The sequence below is a fragment of the Rhyacophila brunnea genome, unplaced genomic scaffold (genome assembly GCF_057557595.1).
Source record: "Rhyacophila brunnea isolate RB1 unplaced genomic scaffold, BYU_Rbru_1.0 scaffold_5, whole genome shotgun sequence".
Lineage (NCBI taxonomy): Eukaryota > Metazoa > Arthropoda > Insecta > Trichoptera > Rhyacophilidae > Rhyacophila > Rhyacophila brunnea.
The window spans coordinates 4,199,183-4,222,001 of NW_028233170.1; the positions used below are offsets into that span (position 1 = coordinate 4,199,183).

General features: G+C 40.5%; 1 protein-coding gene across 1 annotated transcript in view; it reads right to left on the minus strand.

Moving 5' to 3' along the window:
* Nucleotides 1–483: 483 nt before the first annotated feature.
* Nucleotides 484–22,819, minus strand: part of LOC147065927 (aldo-keto reductase 1B-like) — a 29,272-nt gene continuing 6,936 nt past the window's right edge. The window contains exons 2-7 of the mRNA XM_085955982.1: nt 9,064–9,206; nt 7,643–7,784; nt 5,390–5,584; nt 3,977–4,176; nt 944–1,099; nt 484–623 (exon numbers count right to left, since the gene is read on the minus strand). Coding sequence (XP_085812108.1) covers nt 578–623; nt 944–1,099; nt 3,977–4,176; nt 5,390–5,584; nt 7,643–7,784; nt 9,064–9,206 — 882 coding nt within the window. The 3' untranslated portion in view covers nt 484–577. The remainder of the gene's footprint in view (nt 624–943; nt 1,100–3,976; nt 4,177–5,389; nt 5,585–7,642; nt 7,785–9,063; nt 9,207–22,819) is intronic.

Genomic DNA, 22,819 nt, shown 5'->3' on the forward strand with positions numbered 1-22,819 from the left:
TGCCAAATGAACCATAATACATAATATGCACAAACGAGAAAAAGGAAAAGTCAAATCAACACTTCTGAATTTCTGAAAAACATTGAAATTCCCATACAAAATGGTCGAAAAATTAATCTTCTTTTGGCTGTCCTGAAAAGTTGTGATTTAAGACTTAACGCCTTCTTGTTTTCGCTCACAGAGTTTTAATCTACTAATTTCAACTACTTACAATAAAAAAATTCAGCAAGATCACCAATAATATTGTTTGAATACCTAGTCCAGATCAAGGTACATCTGTTCGTAAATATTGTATAAAAACTGTTCAAAATTTGTATCAAAAGGGCGATTAGTAAACGTATACAAATCACCATGTTTTTTTTTGTATTCCTTTTACAATTATCAGACTATTTGGTAGCTGTAGTAACCTCGTTGCTTCACACAAAACAAGGTTTTTTAATTGAAGGAATGGAACATTATGCATAACACTATTAATAAAACATATTTTTAATTCATTGGTGTTTCTTGGTTATTTTATAAATTCGGATTTATAAACTTGTAGATAAGTGCAAAATTCATCCAAACATAACAAATATCTTCAAAACTCTGTGTTGAATCCGTAATACTTGTGTGTGGCACCCATTCTGAAACAGTCCAAAAAATAATATTACTGTAAAAAAATATAAAATAGCTGGAATTAACATGCTATCCCGCTTTCACCTTTACCTCGCGCAATGACCAAATATAATTTCAACATTAGTCACTACCATAATTATAACATTTTACAAACGTCGGTGATATCTAATTGAATAATTTTAACAGAATTTATTTTTAATTTGTAGTTTCGGGTTCAAAAAAATAAGATAAGTGTTTTGTAGAAAAGACATGATAATATGAAACATATTTGACTGATTATATACAGCCTCATATTATTATCATCATAGACATCTGGAATTAAACTTACCCAACCATGTTGATGAGTCTTCCGTTGCAGTCAAGAGCGTTGAGTTTCTGAATATCTTCATCACTCAACTTGAAGTCGAAGATGTCAATGTTTTGCTTCAATCTGTTGACGTTGACTGACTTTGGAATGACAATGAAGCCTCTGTCGATTTGGTATCTAAAAAGAAAGTAAATGTCTATCGTTAAAACAAAGTTAAAAATTGTTCACCATAATATGATTTACATAATCATATATTTGAAACTATGTAGGTAAATGTTATTATGTCCAATGGCAAAACTAAATTCCATTTTTCTTGAAATTATTCTCTACTTCCCGGTTTCAGCGGCTTTTATCCATTTTAGTTTTAGTGTTATATTTTTTAACAGAACCAGTTTTTATCATCTCCTATATATTATTATCCTAAGAGATTTTGGAAAATACGTCAACTTTTTTATTTAAATACCACTTTGTTGATTATTAAAGGAATTCACTTCAATTTTTGGAGTCCCGAATCTACTTCCATTTGAATCGGGCACAATCTGATAAAACTCGACACAATCACAGATAAAATCGTTTTTAAATCGCGTTTTATATCCGTCACCATACATTTTCGCATCTTGCAGTCCGTGTACCTCAAATTGATTATAATGTCGTTTAATACTTTTTATATAATCAATATTGCAAAATATCTTAATTAATATTCCACAAAATTATTCAAATCTGTAAGTAGCACATTGGCGTATTCTTGAGTTTTAACACAAAATAAATACATATTTCCTCACTAATTACTATGAAAATATAATCTAAAACCATGTCACTGCTTTTTATCTGTCAAACTAAAAGACTTAGATTGTCATTTGTTTTCTTTCGCAAAACAAGTTCATTTGATGTATCAGATTTCAAATTTAGAATTTGCAGGAATAAGTAATCGAAAAAATGTGACATTTCTATTAGCACCCATAAATAATCAATTTCAATCAAGATTGTAAGATGAAGATAATTTTAATAATTCCATCAATAAATTGAATAATTTCAGACTTAATAAATAAGAAACTACATTATATAGGTACATATTACGCTCTTCTCAATATTATAGTAAGTCGACTGTGATCTGACAATAGTATCTATCTGCAGTTTTGGCAAATTCTAGGTTATTGGTGTATTTTGTACAAAATGGTGACGGATCGAATGGAAATATTATTGTTCTACGAAAAAAATCCTAAAATGCTCAAATTTGACGTGGAAAATAGTGTCTATCTGCATCGAAGTGTCTAGAAACTAAAAAGAAATATTATCTATCTGCGTGATTTATTTTATTATGACATTACAATTTTCATAGATCTTTAAATGACTGTTTTAGTACTAATATTAAATCATTTCACTTGAAAAATAAAAATAATACTGATACCGACAAAAACAGTTTTTTGAACCCCCTGAAAAATTGACTATAAATGTCAGATAGATACTATTATAAGAAATAGTGGGTGCAATCTAAGGTGATCCCATTGAATAAATAAAACATAATATTATATCGCAATAATCTAAATGTATGAAAAATAAGACTATCATGCAGTGGCGATGGGTGGAAGTAGGGTGGATCCACCATAGATAGTACAGACTAAACGTTGTTAGTTATACGTATTTATTTACATTGAACTAAGACTACAATTTACAGATAGTGTTCTCATTCATTCATATTTATTTTCGTTAAACTATGAACATACGTTACACGTCATGTTGTTGGTTAGTTTTTTAAATTCAATTAAACCCTGGGAAACCAAGCCATAATACGCATCTGTCTATAAAATATTTTAAATTATGCCATTAAATCATACATCATTTTGGATATTTAATAGATAGAATAATATTTTAACTACTATTGTTTGGCTTAGGCAGGGTTTAATGAATTATAAAAAACTAACCAACAACATGACGTGTAATGTATGTTCTTAGTTTAACGAAAATAAATAAGAATGAATGAGAAAGTGCAATATATAAACATATTAGGTATATTCTATTAAAATGTCAGTAGTAGCAATCGGCGATTGCCAGCTGTTCTGCTAGGCCTATCAGTCTGAAGTGGTGTCAGACGATATTGTAAAGGCCAGACTCCAGAATAGACTACGCATATGACCTCGAATTTATATTGGCAGTGACGACTTTGAAATCGTAAAACTGACAAATCAGCGAAATATCAAACTCTCTGAGGTGAATGAAAATCTATGACGAAGGGAATATTATGGCGCCGCCTATACATACTTCACAATTATATTAATATCCAATACCGCCAAGCCGTCTGCAAGACCTAGCGAGACAGACTGGCGAGAGCCAGCTGGCTCAGCTAGTATATTTAAATTTGGTAATTTAACAAAGACAGTTACTATGGCAACTAACGGTATGACCACTATCAGCCAGTGGCGAAGAGTAGAGATAGGCCGTGGGAATCTGACATAAATAGTCATACTTATATTTAGTTTTCATTGAACATCAAGAACTTGAAGTTCAATGAAAATAATTAACATACATAATTTGAAAACTCTGAGAAATATATAATCGCTAAAAAATTCTTTTTCAAAATAATTCGACACAAAGCAGGATGTTCAATAAAAGAATGTGACATTCTTAAATCTTGTGAATTATTCGTTGAATTAAATAATAATGAAAATAATGACTACCAAAGTGTGCACTATATACTCATGTCGGATCTCCACAGCCTATCACGACCGCACCTGTGCTGAACCCACCTTCCTTTTATCTATGCCCATGTTAAAATGTCTGAGGAATACATTCTCTCTCATCAGAGGATATTTTAAAAGTAATTTTAATTAAAGTATGAAGAAAATTAAAAATCATACGTAATAGATTTTTGCATTGTCACTGCTTGTTCTAACTCCTTCTTTCCTCGATTATGAGAACTGCCTCTCCAATGAGCCCTAAATGTCGAGGAAATAAGAAGGAAGAACACGCGGCGATAACCCAAAAATCTATTGTGATAACAATGAACCATGAATGTCTGAAACATTATATTGTTACAGGATATTAAAAAAAGTTTACCTCAGGAGTACTTGCGCAGGTGATTTCTTTAGGCTGGTGGCGATGGCATTTACAATGGGGTCGCTTAGTACGGCTTTGTCTGTTGGGTTCTGACCAGGGCGCTGCGGAGATCCAAGGGGGCTGTAGGCTGTCAGGATGATACCGCGCTCCGCCATCCACTTGCCCAATTTCACTTGGGAAAGATACGGGTGGCATTCAACCTGAAGTTTATAACATAATATTATTATTACATGTCGATACGGTAATTATAAGGTATGGCATAATACAAATTGAATAAATCAAATTATCCTTATAGCCTATGTACACGTGCGTGGATTTAATGCTGCCAGTACGTATTATCGTGCAAGTTGCAAGATTGCATGCATGGATCAAAAAAGTTAATTTAGTTCGAAACCTGACTCATTTTTCGGTGATGTATGTATATTTACTTACAGCATGTAAGTCATGAAATAGAAAATATGCCTAATTAATACCTACTACTATACGTATCCGCTTATTAAATCGTGGATCTCTAGCTAGAATGTTGAGCCTAGCAAATTCTCATTAATTTTGTTTTTCAACGTGTGTTTGGACCCAGAGTATGGACCTAATAATTTGAAAGATCTGTTATACATGAAAACAGGAGCACGTAATTACTTATTAAATGATAAATGCTTATCAGTCTCAGAGTAATAATATAAAGAGAGTGGCTGTTGTTCGACAAAATGAAGCCGTGTTTCTCGCGTACAATGCACATTAGAATCTCAATTTTATTATTATTAACTTTTAAACGTTATACCATCATGTTGCTTCTCAGTATGGCTACCAAATTTAATCAACACATCAGTGCCACGGACGAGTTAACTCGCGGATTCTATTAAACGTCATAATTTCCGAATAAACTATTTGTGTATATTTTCTAAACAATATTTATCATTTTAGTGTGAAAATATTCACGATAAACTCGAGAAACATGTTGATTTGGTACGTTTTCACAAATATTTATCATTCTGTTCCTATTATCATGGTTTTTGAGTGATTTATTTTATGCCAAAAATAGCTGGCCTACAAGTGTCTGGCAGTCATAATAGCATATTTTCTATTAAAGTAACTAAAATTAATTACCACTAACTTTATATTTAACACAAAAACAATAAATTTCAGCAACCATTCATTTCATTCAAATCAATATTTATTGGTAACGTTTCCAAAAAATATTTAATTCAGCCGTAGGAATTCTATCTTGCTTTAACTCATCTTGCGGAGATATAAGCGTGCCGAATGCTTTCTCATTCGCACTTATGGGTCGTTTTTGTTCCGGCCTTGTTATCAGTAATATACTGATGAAACAAAATTCAGCTTCAGGTAACACTTTCAAATAATTCATTTGGCAGACTTTAATCGAAAAGAAAAGACAGTAGTGAATTGAGTAACCTGGTTAGTGACTGGTTTTATGGTGCAGATTTCAAGGATTCTTCCGATTTGTTCTGAGTTGAAGTTTGAGACACCGATACTCTTGACTAGGCCGGCACCCACCAGCTTCTCCATGGCCTTCCATGTGTCAACATAGTCGAAGTCTGCATACATCACCTCACCGTTGGCATCACGAGTGACTAGTTCCTCACTTTCCTAAAACACGAAAAAAGTACTGAGTTAAATATTAGGGAAATGCTTCACTATACAGTATTTGAAAGAACGCCTGCCTCTGGACAAAATATTGTTGTTTTTCCAATGTGTGTTTGATTCAGAGCAATGGTAATTAAATATTTTTTTAAGTTTTGACTGCGACCCAGTCTTATCACCTCTTCTTCTCTGAGTGAGGATCTGTTATTCAAGCCCTCTCTCCAATCCTTTACAACATTACTATTTTACCAAGCTCTTCCGTCTTCCACATTGGATTGTAGAGTCCTCATCTTTGAGTGCGCTTCTAACATACGAACTCCATGCGGATTAGTAGTTTACCCAATGAAGAAAAATTGGTATTAATGGCATGGTATATTAACAGCGCTCTAAATGGACTGGAAGGCACTGGAGCACAGTTACCGTTCGTGAAATCCTCAAGACTACCGCTCCGTCTCGTTGAAGATTAAAAATGGCACTCCGGTTTGGGAATTATTATGAAAATCATTATATTAATTTACATTTTATAATAAAGTTTAATAAGAAACTTGAAATGTTGTACACACATATTTCTACAAACAATAATAAGATTTTGCGTTGTTTTGTTACAAAGTTTTCAGGCAATCATAACATAATATATGTTCTGATTAATGAGAGTTTTATACCATTCCAAAGGATTTTGGTTTAGTATTCCAGGATTAGCCTTCCGACATCATCAATGTCCGTCGATATTGTATGATATTACTAATAGAACTATGTAATTGATCGTAAATAATGCATTATTTATAATTTACAAAGCAGTGATGTCCCGCGGGGGTAGACAAACCATGCACAATTTATCAGTGGCGAAGGGTGGAGGTAGGCTGTTAAGATCCGCCATAAATAGTGCACACAAACTTTGTCAGTTATACGTAATTGTTTTCGTTGAAATAAAACTATAATAATTTTCAGATGGTGTTGGTTAGTTTTTAAAATTCAATTAAACCTTGCGAAAACCAAGCTATAATAGATAATAGTCAAAAAATACTAATACTACTAATTATGCAATTACATTTTAAATAACTTTAATTAATATTTTATAGATAGAATAATATTTTGTATCTATTAGTTTGGTTTAGGCAGGGCTTAATGAATTAAAAAACAATATGTGTAATATATATTCAAACAAATAAGTATGAATGAAAAAGTGTGCACAATTTTGTCATATCGCCCAAAATATACCAAAAGTATTTATGGTTTGGTTGGCAAGGTTTGATTGACTTTTAAAAACTAACCAATACTTACTATCTGTAAATAATTGTAGTCTTAGTTCAATAAAAACAAATACGCATGACTAACAAAAATATGCACTATTTATTGGCGGATCTTAACAGCCTACCTCCACCCTTCGCTACTGCTATTTATATGTGGCATATAAAAGAAGGAAAAGTATTTTTGACAGTATGTTTTGTAAAAATTACTTTTTTTTGCCTGTGGTGCTGAAATACTGAAATAAGTAGTGCATAACATACCTATGTATAAAGACTGTTATTGCATTTGTCTGTCTATGGTAGGTAAATATTATATATGGTAGGTATATAACAAAAAAAACTTGACACTTTAATAATATTGTCTCTTACATGAGAACATGGGCGAATATTAGAGGATATATCGTCGCCCTCAAGGAAGAACTCACCAAATACAGTTTTTGCTCAAAATGAGTTATTTATACAGAAAATCTTGCAATTTTTAACTCTATCTTAGAAAAAATCACCAAAATTCTATCTATAGGTTTTATGTTAAAAATTACAAAAACAAAAAATTCACCAACTACATAGAAAAGATATTTGTGTTATGGAAAAAGTCAGGAAAAAGGTTACATTTTTAATGTAATGTACATAAACATAAAAATAACCAATCAAACAAAAAAAACCGTTTCCTTCTATGTATTTTCGTTTTCTAATGAGAGCAATTTAAAATTTTCAAAAAGTTTAAAAGTCGATTATCTCAGGATTTTACTTTTGTTGGTTGGTGAGTTCTTCCTTGAGGGCGACGATATATTGAGTAGGTAGGTAGGTAGATACTTACTGGATAGCACATGGGCCAGTGAATAAGGTACAGATCTAAGTATTCAAGTCCAAGGTCAGACAGAGTCCTCTTGCAAGCCTTTTCCACTACCTTGGGATCGTGAAATGTGTTCCACAACTTTGATGTGACGAATAAATCTGAACTGAAATAATAAAAAATACCATTGAATATGTAATTCCTTCTATCTACGCATTTTATAGGGAACACCATGCACATAAAAACAACAAAACACTATGCGGACATGATGGACCATCCTCTAATAATGTCAAAATTAAATTTATAGAATGGTAAAGAAAAGACTAAGCCGGCTCTCGCATCAAAACTCGTCACGTCTGCAACGTGTCGAATACGTTGATGTGACATCATCATTATTCACAAAACACACGTTGCCAAATGGAGCTCCACAGATTGATCAAATGCGACTTTTTAGTTTGAAAAAATAATCTACTGCTGCAATCGACAAGTTGCATGCTGCTCGGGCTGCGAGTCGAAGATGCCAGGACGCATATGAACACCTACGAATCGGTCATTCCTATACCGGCTCGCCGATCAGTCTGATTAGCCTGCAGCTATAATTACGGCTGCTCACCTAGCGCGTGGCCTAACAATTATAATAATTAATATGATTGTTTGTGTCGTCGGCGCCGTTTTATCTTTTCGACATGCCGCATCAGAATATTAAAGCAAACATTGGATACCCTAATGATTGCACCGATTCATCACTGCCACGGGCTTTGCGTGTCGTAGAATGCTGAGAGGATTGGGGCCAACCCTTTGATAAGGCAGATCAACAGCCAAATCACCCGGGTCACGAGAAGAAGTATTTTTCCACTCACCTAAATATTTTGTATTTTTTCCTTATTATTTCTTTTTAAGGCACGCTTACTTTTCACTCTCTTGAATCTCGTAGGTCACCTTTGCTCTTAAGACATTTTTGCCTGTTATCGCAAGGAATGGTTTCCAATCCTAGTGTATTAAAGAATTTGAATTTACATTCGCCTGTCAATTACTTACGTGGTCGCAGCCATGATCTATTCTGGGTCGGAACCATTTCCTTGTGTCAAGCCTACCAGGCACCATTATTAGCGAGGGGTGCAAGACTAGTCAATGCGCTCCCCAAAGACATTATTTTTCTGTATAAAATTGTACTTATGTTTATTTTATTACTTTCTACTTCTTTCTTGTGAGGGTAATATTAATTGTTAATTATAATGTAAATCTCATGTTGTGAATGTCTTGAATTTAGATTTCTTATGTCCACAATGTTCTGTTTTCTTAAATAAATAAATAAATGAAACGTCCCCCCCCCCACACTTGCGTGCGTGCCTGACTAAAATAAAACCAATCTCTGAGATTCTTGAAAATATCTACATAAGAAAACGAACCCGTGGCAAAAACAGGAGCTAATTAAAGATAATTACCGTTTGACGGTGCCATCCTTGATCTTGGCATTGATGGCGCTTCCGACCTCCTTTTCGTTTTGGTAACAGAAAGCTCCATCGATGTGTCTGTATCCCAAATCTATGGCGTCCTTTATAGCCTGGTCGACCTCACCAGGGGCAGACTAAAACATCAAAGAACATTATGTGAAGATAATAATAATATTATGATACAGTCCAGTGGTGAAGACCAGCTGTTGGAAAGATAAACGATTCGTAGCTGAGAAAAACAGCAAGCATTTTAAGGAAGATCTTTCATCCCATCGCAAAAAGCTTATATTGACAGTCAGGCGGAGACAGAGATACACCGCACATCGAACAATCTATCAAATTGGACAATGAAACTGAACTCTGCAACCTGGAATGTCGTACAAGATGGAGTGAAGCGGCTTTAAACAGACATTTATGGAGGGAGATACTGGAGTTCACACAGATACACAGTTCATAGTGAGGTCCGTGCCGGAAAGAAATGACCATATAGCATTGAGATCAAAAAACTTGATAGTTACAACCACCTACTTGATAACCTAGTTTTGAATCATTCAGAATTGTATATATATATACACGATATGATTGTAATTTTAAAATTACTTACTTACCTATTTTCTTGTCTTTTCCTTGCATTCCGCTAGTTTCTAGTAGATACTTTTTAGGTATTTTATTTAGACATGAATTTGATCTTAATGCTATACGTACATCGGTTTCTAATACGACATCTTACAGTGAACTGTAAAATGGCCAACTGAATAATGTACCCTCTTGTGGTACAGTGCGTAAAGCGCTGCTCTTTCAACTGGGAGCTCCGGGGTCGACCCGGTGTGGTCACTCTATATGTAAGATGTTTTTTTCTCAAAGCCTGAGTGTTTGTGATTGTTTCACTTCTATTACTAAATACACTAGTGTTTCACTACACTACTGTAATTGGGCCTCTTGGCCTGTTGTAGTGTTATAAAGAATATGTATATTTGTGTCGCTAAATTTCAAAATCAGCCAAATCCATAATAGATGAATAGGAGAAAAACAGCTATTTGTTTTCGCAAATACACAGTCACAAGTGTGAAAATTTATATTATTTCGAGTATAGAATATTTAAAATGAATAAATTCCACATTTTGATAATGCAGAAATGTTAGAAAGCAGTAGTTATTCAGCATTTCACAAAAAAGTCAAAAATACCTAAAGGTGGACTTGGCTGATTTTGAAATATAGCGACACATTTTATGTAAGTACTTATATATAAATTTCGGGATACAGCGTAATAAATAATGTTAATGCAAAATGTAATTCTCTGTAGGGCAAAGACAAGGCCCACTATAATCAGAGAAATGGGACAACTGGGCGCCAGGATAATTGGGCGCCGCACTGTCGAATGAAATAAATAGAAGTTCGTTACGATTTAATACAGAAAGTAGGCAAGGAATTTTAATTGGTTTCTATCTACTATTTGGTAGTTGTAATTAATTTTGCTCTTAACACAATGTTTTTATTGCGAATTGAGAATTAATATATCTGAGATTTTAAATAATAATAAAAGAACTCTCTTCTCATTGGAACTTAAGCATATGCATAATTAAATCATTAATTACGTGTGATATTTAAATTCTCACTAAGTATTAAATAATTATATCAAAATTTTACATAATACATAAATATATGATACTATTAAATACGTATATATTTTTAAGTAGGTACCTAACTATTTATAATTCACGAACGTCTATTTTATTTTCGAATTTCATTCGATGCGTGGCGCCCAGTTATTCCGGCGTCGAATCGTCAGGCCCTGGCACGAAACTCTAAACTTCGATGAAAGTGCTATTGTAGGCCTCCGAATCCTCGGCTAGCTCCGGGCCTGGAGTGGAGGTACATTCAGATGATGGAGAGCAGGTAGGCACTGTTTATGGGCATTTTCGCCAAAGTTTGTACATGTTTGAAATTTGGGTAATATTATTTTTTCACTCAAATTAACCATTTTTATATAGCTAGCAGATTCCTTGTTCTATTGCTGAATTGGTGATAGCAATTTTTCAGCAAAATATTGATTAATACAATATTTATATCATTTTTATTATGAAATTGGGCATAATAAGTTTCCGTTCCGTGACTACGAAACTTAGCTTTTAAAACATGAATGAAACACTTTTTATCACTTAAAAGAGCTCTATTAGATTAAAAAAACCATACACTTCAAAATAAAACTACAAATAGTCAAAAAATATTATTGAATTTTAATTCTTGGGCACATTTCGTTCCCCTCCGTTACCCTATGTCTATAATGGCAGAGCATTTTTCCTTTAGTATTTGAAAAAACCAATCAATGTTCGTTCTGCTATTTTTTTAAAGACAATAATCACTTTTACTAAATTTTATTGGAAAAATAAATAAGTTTCGTTATTTAATAATCAAATGAAAAATAGTTAACGTTCAACTTTTTTGGGGACATTTTCGGAATGGAACGAAATGGTAACGGAGTGTAATTTGTAAAGCTTAAGTTACATGTTACCATAAAAACAAATTTTTGTTTTATGAAATTTATTTGAATTTTTTGATAGACAGATAAATATTCAACGTGCGTCAAAATAACAAAACAAATCAAACTTAATCACTAAAATAGACATATTTTATAATAAATTTCACAATACTTGTAAAATAAGGTAGGTAATAATTTTGACACACTATACATTACCATAACTTTATTTGGCATTTATATTATTTGTAACTCAGATAAAAAATATTTTTAAGCAAATTAACAATATATGAAAAAAAAAATCAGCAAGGGATTCAGACGCGAGTTCCTAGCGCGGCACGGAGTATATAACTTTTACGAAAATAATTATAGTCAAACTCGGTTATTACGATCTCTGACATAGCGAGATCTCGGATGTAATAACGAAACATTTGTTGACAATTGGTTTATGATTTTCGCCATACATTTAATTCTTTCACTGTTATAACGAGCAACTTATCGGATATACCGAGCTAAAATACTGTTAATGTGTCGACCGTTTTAAAACATTTCGACCCTAAGCAATAAAATCCGATTGGACAGGATGCCGCCGGGGTCGGATTACGTTTATGACACTAGTAAAGTGTCTAAGTACCTACCTTATTGGTGTTTCACCGACAATAATAAAAAAGTATCCACGCATATGGTTGAAAAATCCAAGGTTTGTGAAGTCCGTAGGTACCTACCAGCGTTAATTACAATAAACAACTTCTTTTGTAGTTTATGAATGCCATGCTCGTTTCGGGGATTTTTACGATGGTTTCCAAATTTTTTATTTTCGGCTTTTTGTGTAATGTGACATGCTCATTTAAAAATACCTATTCTCTGATATAACGAGTAACGCTTATAACAAGCAAATTCAGTCGGTCCCATCTTCCTCGTAATAACCAAGTTCGACTTTATGTTGTCTTGAAATTTAATTGTATTCATCAACATAAAATGTAGCTATACAGGTTGATTGTAATCAAGACGTACTTTTCTGACATTTCGTGAATACCTACAGTTCTAGGTATTAAATCTAATCGAGTACACATTTCTGTTAAACGTGACAAAAAAATACTTTTTCATACATTTTTATAAATTTCTATGCCTAAAATGTATGGAGAAGTTTTAAAATTTTGGTGGCGTATAACAGAAAGAGTATGACAGAGCCAGTGCCTGTCTCGCAATTATTTCAGTCTGGTGTTTTTTCTTTTCCTTCTGTTGTTTTTTTTTATCTCCATACTTTTATGTGCGCTATTTTTGCGTATTCAGACATATCACATACTTTTTTAATCTTTATTATATTATTATATTATAGTCAGGTTATTTTTTATATTTTTTAATGAAAATATTTTTGTTTTTCATACGAACAGACAAAATAATTTTTTTTATAATCTATGAAGAACTAAACACACACTGTAAACCCAACTTTATGCATGCCATTTCGTTACTTTTACATTCCACATATACGTTACCACCAATATAGTTTCGGAGTGGAAGTAACGGATTCTGTTTCAGAAGTGTTTGAAGCCAAAATTTAGCTTAGTTTTATTGTTAAACCTGCGATATGTTTTATTATATCTGTAGTATGAAAGATAAGCTCCATATGTGTAGTATGTGAAATAGAAATATGTGTTTTCTTACCTTATAAATCGTGGTAACAGTAGTGGAACTTCTTAAATGACCAACCCAGAAAGCAACCTGTTCCGATAGCGATACCGACACACACCAACAATTTAAAGTGTACATGGCGATCAGTGTTATACAAAAATGTTGCTACATTAAAAAAAAACATATTTATAGTGAAAATTTTTCGCCTTCATGCTAAAATCGTGGTAACGGAATGTGGAGTTCCACTTTTTCAAATATCCTGGGACACACTTTAAACGTGATTTTTTTTCAATATTGGTACAAATTTACGAAAAAACTATATATTTTCCAAAAATATATAATGTAAGCTGTTGAAAACACTACGAATTTAATTTTACACACTCAAAATTAATGACGAAATCAGACTTTGTTTATTTGAATTTATGGGTGGGACATGGTAAAAACGCACTACCTTTCGATCTAAATAATCAATTAAAAATATATACAGGTCAGATAGTTGTATTTAACTGATTGAATAGAGTAAATTAATAAATTTGCATGTTAAAAGTACATAACTTTCCAACATTTTATAATATAATAACTATGAAAAAATCAATCAAAGTCATGGGACATGCCAAAAACGCAATGTACAAACTTTGGCGAAAATGCCCTTATACTTATTGAAACACAAAGTTCTATATTATATCCTAATTTATTAGAACCATAACCACAATAAAGTTACAATGTTTATCAAAATGTCTAATTTAATTAATCAAAGAAAAGTCAGAGAACACTTATTATTATAACTTAAGATTTAATGCCTTATTATTATCACTACGTTAACACTAGCGAGATTGCGCGAGCACGGGACCTTGTTGTATAAAGGTTGAGGACCGAGTCCAATAATCAAAGACAAAAAAAAAAAATGCGCGAATAAAACGACTAAGTCGCTGGGTGACACTTCACTCCTATCTGTCAAAGTGACAGTAGGTAGAGAGGTAGGTATCTGCCTGTAGGTATCAGGACCTGGGCGAGCACCTCCTCACAAGTCCTGGCGACTTGTATGTGAAAATGTAGAGAAAATTACGCCGCTGACCTTCGCAGGTTCAGGGTCGTAAAAGCGGGCGAAGACTGATATTGAATTTAAAAATATTGGGTTTATATGCAAATCTGGCCGATTTCATCCCTTAGCTCAACGTTTTTCGGGTGACAAAATTAATTAACGGTTTCCTTACGAGAGTGGCGGAAATTGTGCAATGACTAATTACCCGCGACATCTACGTAAGGGCCGACTAAGAAAAATTATAGGCGCGAGTCGGCGCTCGCCGCTGGGCAGCGTCGCTCACTCGTCACGTACGTCCTTCGAGTACCTAGGAGTACTGAGATCGTGTAATTGAAGAAGCAGTACCGCAGTGTTTCTGGGCCAGCCCCACGAAAACCGCACCTACGAAGGCGTGCGAGGCATCGACGGATTCGTGGTTGAATTACCTATCGATACAGCACACCCCCCGCGTGGTGGCGCTCTTCATGGCTGAGGGAGGGGCGTTCCCGCGGCGGCCGGCTTTACGGGCCCTAGCGGCGCGAAGGTACCTCTCACCCAGAAACAAGAGTACTACAAAGTTAGCCTGAATGATAAGGCGTCATATGCCAGTGGTTAACTGGGCATATTTGCGGCACCAGGCCTTCGACAGCGCATATCAATCCTTCGGCCAACTACCGTTGGGGGGCTCAACTTTGAGGCGCCCCGACGGCCTGAATACCTACTTGACGTTGGTCTAAGAATATGAACTCGGTAGATTGGTAATTTAATTACAAAATAAAAGCTTAATATAAACCCATATTACGCGGGGAAGTTACTCGATTCTAATATATAAACGTATTGGTCGCGCAATCTTTCTCACGTTAACAACTAATATAGCTCGGTGTCGCCACAGGCACATACTTACGACTAGTTGACGGATGTCATTCCGTCAACCAAACATATAGGCAGTAATAATTGCTTAGTACATACTCATACCTAGCCGATCAAAGATTTCCCGCACTTTATTCCAGTACGTGGTCTCCTTGATCGACCAAAATCATTGATCCGATTCTCCCGTCGCGCGTGAGCGTGATGCCGTCATACACGCGAGCGAGAGGGGCTCTGTCACTGCAAAGCGAGCAAATTCGTATCTCGAAATCGGTTTCTACACATACGACAGAGACGCCGTCGTATGTGCGAGCAGGAAAGCTGCCAGAATACCGATTCGGAAACGCCGCGCGCGGAATGACCGCGGATATTAATAATCGAAATTGAAATGAAAATTAATTGCGCGGGATCGTGATTATAATCGGATCGATGATTGCCTAGGCGTTGCTACGCTTTGTGATTGCACATACGTGCAAAAGGGAGCCTTCGCAACAGGCCTATGAGCATATATTAACAATTACTGTGCCGTGTACGTGCGACGCGCAGCGACATCGATCTATATGCACTTATCACTACGTACATCTTAGCTATCTAATTACATACCCTCAACGCCCATCCATAAGTCCCCCTTTATTACTATTTAATCCTTTGCCTTACATATAATATTTTACAATTTACACTATACATTATTATCAACAAATCATATTTAATTTAATTACCCTTTACCATATTTGACAACAAAACAAAAATTTAATCTTATACTATATTACCTATTACCTATTATTTACATGGTCAGTGGCGACCGACTTAACCATCCACAGTTCACTCTGAGAAGCCGTGGGGCCTGTCAGAGCAAACTGCGGGACTTTACATATGAAATATTTTGTTCAGCTTTGCCAAGGGTCATCATCATTTCATCGGTGGCGCATTGACTACCAGGGTCAGACCGAGCGGCTGGGTGGCATTACTCCTTATGGGAGCGCCCCCCACAGGGGCGGAAAAACCTGTCGGTGACAAATCCCCCCAACCAAAGCAAAACCACCGCCAGGATCTGACCTCAATTAGCCACCGGCCCCCCCTTGGCTCCGCCTCACAAGACAAAACAATACATGCACAAGACAAAACAGACAATTATCAACGTAAAAAAAAATATCTAAAATAATCATACACGCTACGGCATGCACATGACAAGGAAAGGGTAATTATTATTTATTTATTGGCCCAGAGTCGGGTACAGAATATAGAAAAAAAGAAACGAAATTTTATATAAGGCAAAAAATGGGATTTTAAGTAGTTCATTCCCGGGCTGCTGGTGACGAAATAGTCTGCCTGTCACCCTCCTGACGTGGAGTGTTTACTAGGACAAGGTCTTAAGAAAGTACCTTCCCACCAGTCCATCGTCAGGGGTGGGTGTACAGGTTTCCCGGTGTGAGCCAGGCAGCCCGTTCTGGGACTTGCAGAATCATACGCCAGGGAGATTCCCCCGGTCGTATCCTCGACGTCGCTGGTACATACATGGTATTTTTTTTTATTTTATTTACAACAAGAGACAAAATTTACATGCGCAATATATTAGTACAGAAAAAACAAAAACAAACAACAAAAAAATAATATCGCCGTTCCGCCTACTCCCTTTCGACGCGGTGGAACCCAACTCATACCCGTGTGAGTACTCCGCTACCCTGGGCCTCTGTCCCATCTACGCGCGCGGCGTCTTTGCTGTCACGCCACGTAAGGGCCTTCTGTTTGAGAGTTTTATTGGGCTAAGGCGTGCACTCCTTTGGCCCACAACTAGTTGCCTTACGTGCGTGACTCTTCTTGCGCGCATCCGGATAGCGGTAGTAAACAACGACGTATAGTTCTGGGCTCCTACCGTACGTCTTCGGACGCTGGTAGAACGGACCCTTTTTGGCGCCGTTTTCCCGTGCGTCCCGCCAAGCGGAACTCTCGTCTGGGAGGCCTTGTCCTGAAAGGTGTGTCGTCTAGGACGTCCTCTAACACACTCTTCCGGTATTCAAGGCCCCCGCTGACGCCGGGCACCGTAGTGCGGCCGTCAGTCTCGGGGTTTTCTGGAGACGCCCGTCCTGGTGGCGTGCGTCCCCCTGTATCGTCCTCCAACTCCCACGGGCGATACTCCCCTGATGGCGCGGGATCGATTGTATGACCCCCGCCATCCACTCCTTGGGTTTCCCCAATCTCGTCTTCCGTTTCGGAGTCATAGTTGACTCCTTCTTCCGCCGTTGGGATGCTTGACGGCCCGACCGGTTCGGTACCGTCACCCAAGCTCGCGGAAGTGACGTCCGGTGGCGCTGGGGGCGTCACCGAATCGTCTGCCCCCTCGTCAGTTACCTCGGCTCCCGTGGCCACAGGAGGTAGGTAACGTCGGAGTTGATCGACGTGGAATTTATAGGGCCTGCCACGTCGATTTACAAAGTATTGAGTGCGTCCGACTTTCATCAATATAGTGTGCGGACCACTCCACTTTGCATCTAGGCCGGCGCATGCGCCTGGCCTCTTCTTCGGGTGTTCCTTCGTGTACACCTGGTCACCTGTCTCGAACGTCAGCGGACCGGTGGTCGGCTCGGTACCTCGCCTTCTGAAGTACGCCGCTTGGTTGGCCGATACCGCCGCGTTCATCTCTTCCCTGTCTAACCGGACCTCATCGTCGAGTTCTGTCCGCAGTGGGTTGCTGAAGTGTCCCGGTCGGCAGATCGGGAACCCCCATAGCACTTCCGCGGGTGAAAACCCAGTCGCGGCGTTCCTCCGGCATCGGAGATCATACATGATGTCTGGAACGTGCAGATCCCATTTGTCATGGTCATCGCTCGCTAGACGGACACGGAGACCCTTTTTAATCTCCTGGTTTCGGCGTTCGGTGGGGTTACAGCGCGGCATATAAATCGCCGTCGTCCAGTGTTTAATACCCCATTTTTCCAAAGCCATACGCCACCTAGGATGATCAAATTGAGTCCCGTTATCCGTCAGAATCGCTCGCGGATAACCATAACGTTTCAGGATCTGATTTTCCACATACGGTAAGATCGCCGACACCGTCGCGGATCGCATCACGAAGGCTTCCACCCATCGGGAGAACATATCCGTCATCACAAGTAAATACTTGTTGCGACGACTGGTCGTTGGGTATGGTCCCATCAGATCTAACGCCAGGATCTCCCATGGCCTCACCGCTTCCATATGCGACGTCTGAGGTGCCGGAGGTTGCGGGGCAGCCCTCTTCCGAGTGGCGCACACCTCGCAACTACGGACGTGTCTTTCGACGTCACGCCGTCTCTTCTTCCAGTGATACCACTCCCTGATAGAGCGGTCGGTTTCTGCGGCACCTGGGTGCCCGCTCTGGTCGTGGTATACTTTCATCACATCCTCCCTTGTGCCGGCTGGTACGACTAGCTGCGGATCCATCCGACTGCTAATCCTTACCAGCATTCCGTCCCTTACGGCTAGTCCGGCGGGTCGTCTTCCCGCATTGTCGGGAGAATTGAAAAGCGCGACTGTCGCCATAATGCGTGGGTCGGTCTTCTGCTTCTCAATTACTGCCTCCCGGATGTTTACCATGATAAGCAACATCGCCGTAGCTTCCGGTCGTCTCGTCGGTGCTTCAATACGGGCGCATTCCTCTTCCGGACTAAGAGTTGCGCCCGCTGGTCCTTGCGGAAATCTCGAGAGGTGATCCGCTAAGTGGTTCTCACTGCCGGGGCAGTGTTCTGTCTCGAAATTGTATTCCGAGAGCAGAATCGCCCACCTAGCGAGTTTACCCTTCTGGTTCTTGGCGGTGTTCAACCACGTCAACGCCTGGTTGTCCGTTATCAATTTGAACTTCCTGTCTTCCAAGTAGCCGCGGTATTTGGTTATACCCCATACGGCGGCCATGGCTTCCAGTTCGTTAATATGATAACGAGCTTCCGTTTCGTTGACGCGCTTGCTCGCGTAGGAGATGACATCGCGCCCGCCATCGTCCCGTGGTTGGAACAATACGGCCGCGATGCCATGCCCACTGGCGTCCGTCTGGAGGCAGAAGGGCCTCTCAAAATCAGGTCTAGCCAATCTCAAAGGCTGCTTTAAAGCGTCCTTTATTCGACGAAAGGCGACCTCCGCTTCGTCTCCCCATTGAAATCGCACAGTTGAGCGAAGTAGTTTCGTCAGAGGCACCGCCATCTCAGCAAAATGCGGCACGTATTCTCTGAGCCAGTTACACAGGCCCAGAAAAGCGCGCACATCTCGCCTCGTTTTTGGCACCGCAGCCGATTCCACTTCGGCAAGGTGGTGCTCCTGGGGCTCATTACCCGTCTCCGTGATATGGTGCCCCAGGTAATCCACAGCCTGCCTCCCAATCTGGCATTTCTTTGGGGCGACTCGCAATTCGTGGAATTGCAGTCTTTCGAACACGAGCCTCAAATGCTGCGCGTGTTCTTCCCAGTTGCGACTATAGACAATTATGTCGTCGAGGTAGACGAGACAGATCTTGTTGACCAAACCGATCAGGACCTCCTGCGACATCAACCGCTGAAAAGCTCCCACAGCCTGCTTCAACCCAAAGGGGAGAACACGAAACTGGTAGCAGCCTCCATCAGCTGTCGCAAAGGCCGTCAAAGGCTTGGTTTCCGGGTGTAACTTGAGCTGCCAGTAACCATGGCGGAGATCCAGTGAACTGAATACCTTAGCGGTTCCTAGGTCCTTCAAGGTCTCTAGGATTAACGGTAGCGTGGTCGCTTCATCCTCCGTCTGCGAATTCAGCCGCCGATAATCCACACAAAACCTTGTGGACCCGTCCTTCTTTGGTACCAGTACCACTGGGCTCAGATATGGACTGGAGCTCGGTTCAATGACCCCGTCTGCCATCATCTGCTCAACGTCCTCCTGGATCTGTCGCTTCTTTTCTTCCGACTGACGGAAGGGACCAAGACGGAACGGAGTAGGGTTCTTCAGGAAGACCCTCACTTCCGTTGTACGACACAAGGGACCGGTCTCTGCGAAACGGTCCGCGAAGTCCTCCAAGACTTTCGTCAAGGCGATGCGGGCCGAATCGGGAATTCCGGGCGCTAGTTCCGCGGTCTGGATCGGACCCCCCGGTAAGGGCTTCCGAAGCGTCCTGCTATATAGCGTCTGTCGCAGGTCGTCACCATAGTGGATGCAGCGGCGCTTCATATCCACCACTGCCTGCTGCGCCTCCAGCCAGTCCAGTCCCATCAAAAATGGGACATGTAGGTTTCTGACCAGAAGGGCCTGCACCACTATCGGGCTATCCCTAAGGTAGCCCTTTACGGTAACGACCCCTTCGGTACGCAGCGATCCGCCCCCGGCCGTTACTAACGTTTGCGGTTTCGCGCACGGCACTATTTTATGGGGATACAGATCGCTACGCAGCAAAGTGTGCGTAGCTCCCGTGTCAATGACGGCTTCATACTCCCGTTCATTTCCTTCGATGCGGAAGGGTAGTGTGAGGAGGTGCCCTCCCTTTAATTCAGGAGTGGCCCCCCAGACACTATAAACCCCCGCCGAAGCCTCGTCGTCGACTACGGTGGCGTTCCGCACTGCTGACTCGCCATCGAATAGCTCCCCTTCCACGTCGGTACGATTATTTACACCAATAACACTATTTATATCACATATTTTATTTACATCACTAACATTATTGGACACATTCACATTATTTACATTTACACTAGTTAATTCACACTTATTATAATACACATCATTAATTACAACACATTTTACACAATTTATTCCACACTTTTCGTCGTCATTCGCACACCTACCGATGGGTGTCGCGATGTCCGAATCGAGCGGTGTGGAGGCAGTAACGGATGGTTCGGCATTTATTCGACTACTATGCATGGGGTTATTATATACAGTTTTAGGGCTACGGATTTTAGTTTTTAGTTGGCCAGCCTCAGCCTTGCAAGTTCTAGTGCGGGTTAAACAAGGGTTGCCAGAATCGGCGCTATAATTACTGGGGTTAAACAACACAAAGGGGCCGTCGTCAACTTTGACGCGACCCGAGCTACTTGCCGTTCCGGTCGAACTCTGGTTGGCTCGTGTAGTGCTGGAGTCTCGCCGGCCGCGTTCGCTCGGGATGGGCATACGATACTTACCGTGCCCATCGTCCCACTCTGTGCTGTTAACATATCCTAATCCTAATAAAGCGGTCTTATTATAAAAATATACAGTGTCGATGTGGCCATCATCGTGACCAGGGGGCAATGCCTCCCACTGGTCAGACCCGAAGGTCTTGGGGTTCGGGCTTCTTACGGCTCGAACCAGATGGTACATGGTTCCAGGGTTGGCATCCGACGCGTTCACTTCAGCCCCCACATGTACGTCGCCCGCACCTGGTAGTGGCGTGCTCACATATGTAGGGGCATAATTGACATTCGATCGCGCGTCCCTCCGGGCCACTGGAACGACAACATGTTCATCGTTTATACACAAATTAATAGTACCGCGACCAGATTCGGTCTTAAGCGGTATCTTAGCAATTGAATTGTCTTTTGACTTAAACACCTTAGCTTTCGCTGTTCTAATACTATTAATTACACCGGCACGGTTATTGTTTATCACCGCCAGTGTTTGCAAGTCGCGAGCAATGTCTTGCGTAGGCGTATGGTGGTCGTCCTTACACTTGACACTGCTCACTTTTCGTCGGGGCCCGTCGGACCGACGTCCTTCTTGGAGCCGACAATGGGTCGCCGGCGTCGGGGTGCGTCCTCATTCGGGACGGGACTGCTCCTGACGGCGCTCCTCCGGTGCCGCCTGACGCTGGACGCTGGCTGCGCGGCGATCGCCACGGTTGCCACCGCCTCTGCCTCGTCCGCCTTGGTACCCGCCACGGTTGGGGGGCCCCTGGCGCCTTGGCGCCTCCTCTTCTCCTCTGTCGTCCTGTCGAGCTGCTCCCTTCTGTCCGGTCTGCGGCCGGTCCCTCCAATTATCGTTGTTGGGTGGCCTCTTCGTCTCCGCGTTGCAGCCACCACACAATATGCATGGCGGCGGCGGCTGCTTTGAAGCCGATCGGTAGCCTACAGTAGGCTCGTCGGGCAGCGAGTTGAGGGTTTTGGCAGCAGCAACTAGCTGTGCCATCGTCCTCCATTGAATCCGATCCACTCGGATCTGATCGGCCCCCGTCAGCAGGAAGTGGAACGTCTGCCCCATCACCTCCGGCTTCATGTCCGGCATCAGTACGGCTGCTAGTTCCGCCTTCTGACGGAGGAACCGGTATGGCGTCATCTCAGGTCTCTGGCGTCTTACCAGCAGGTCTATCCTTTGCCTCTGACGGCGGGCAAACGACTCGAAGTGGAGGATACCATCTTCCTTAAAGGCCTCCCAGGAATCGGCGGGGTCGAACTCTCGTCCCCACGCCTTCGCTTCCCCTTCTAGGCGGCTGATAGCTTCCTTGACCCGGCAGTTCTGAGGACACCTCGACTCCTTGAAGTAGTCCTCGCAGTCTTCTATGAATGTTATGAACCGTTGCCGCGGGTCCCCCGTGAATGTCGTCTTCAGCTCCGGCTTGGGAGCGTACGGCCTCCTGCCGTCGTCCACGGGTACTTCTCGCCTCGGTCGGCCACTTTCGACTGTGATGTCCGTCCGCGGACTGTCCTCCGGGAAGACCTGGCCGTCCTGGAACTCCGACACGCCGAAGATGTCTGAGGGTCCACTGACAGCCGGCTCTTCGTCTGGGCGAGGCATGGTTGCGATGTCGCTGTCACTATCCGTAGAATATGCTCTGCGCGCTTTGGACC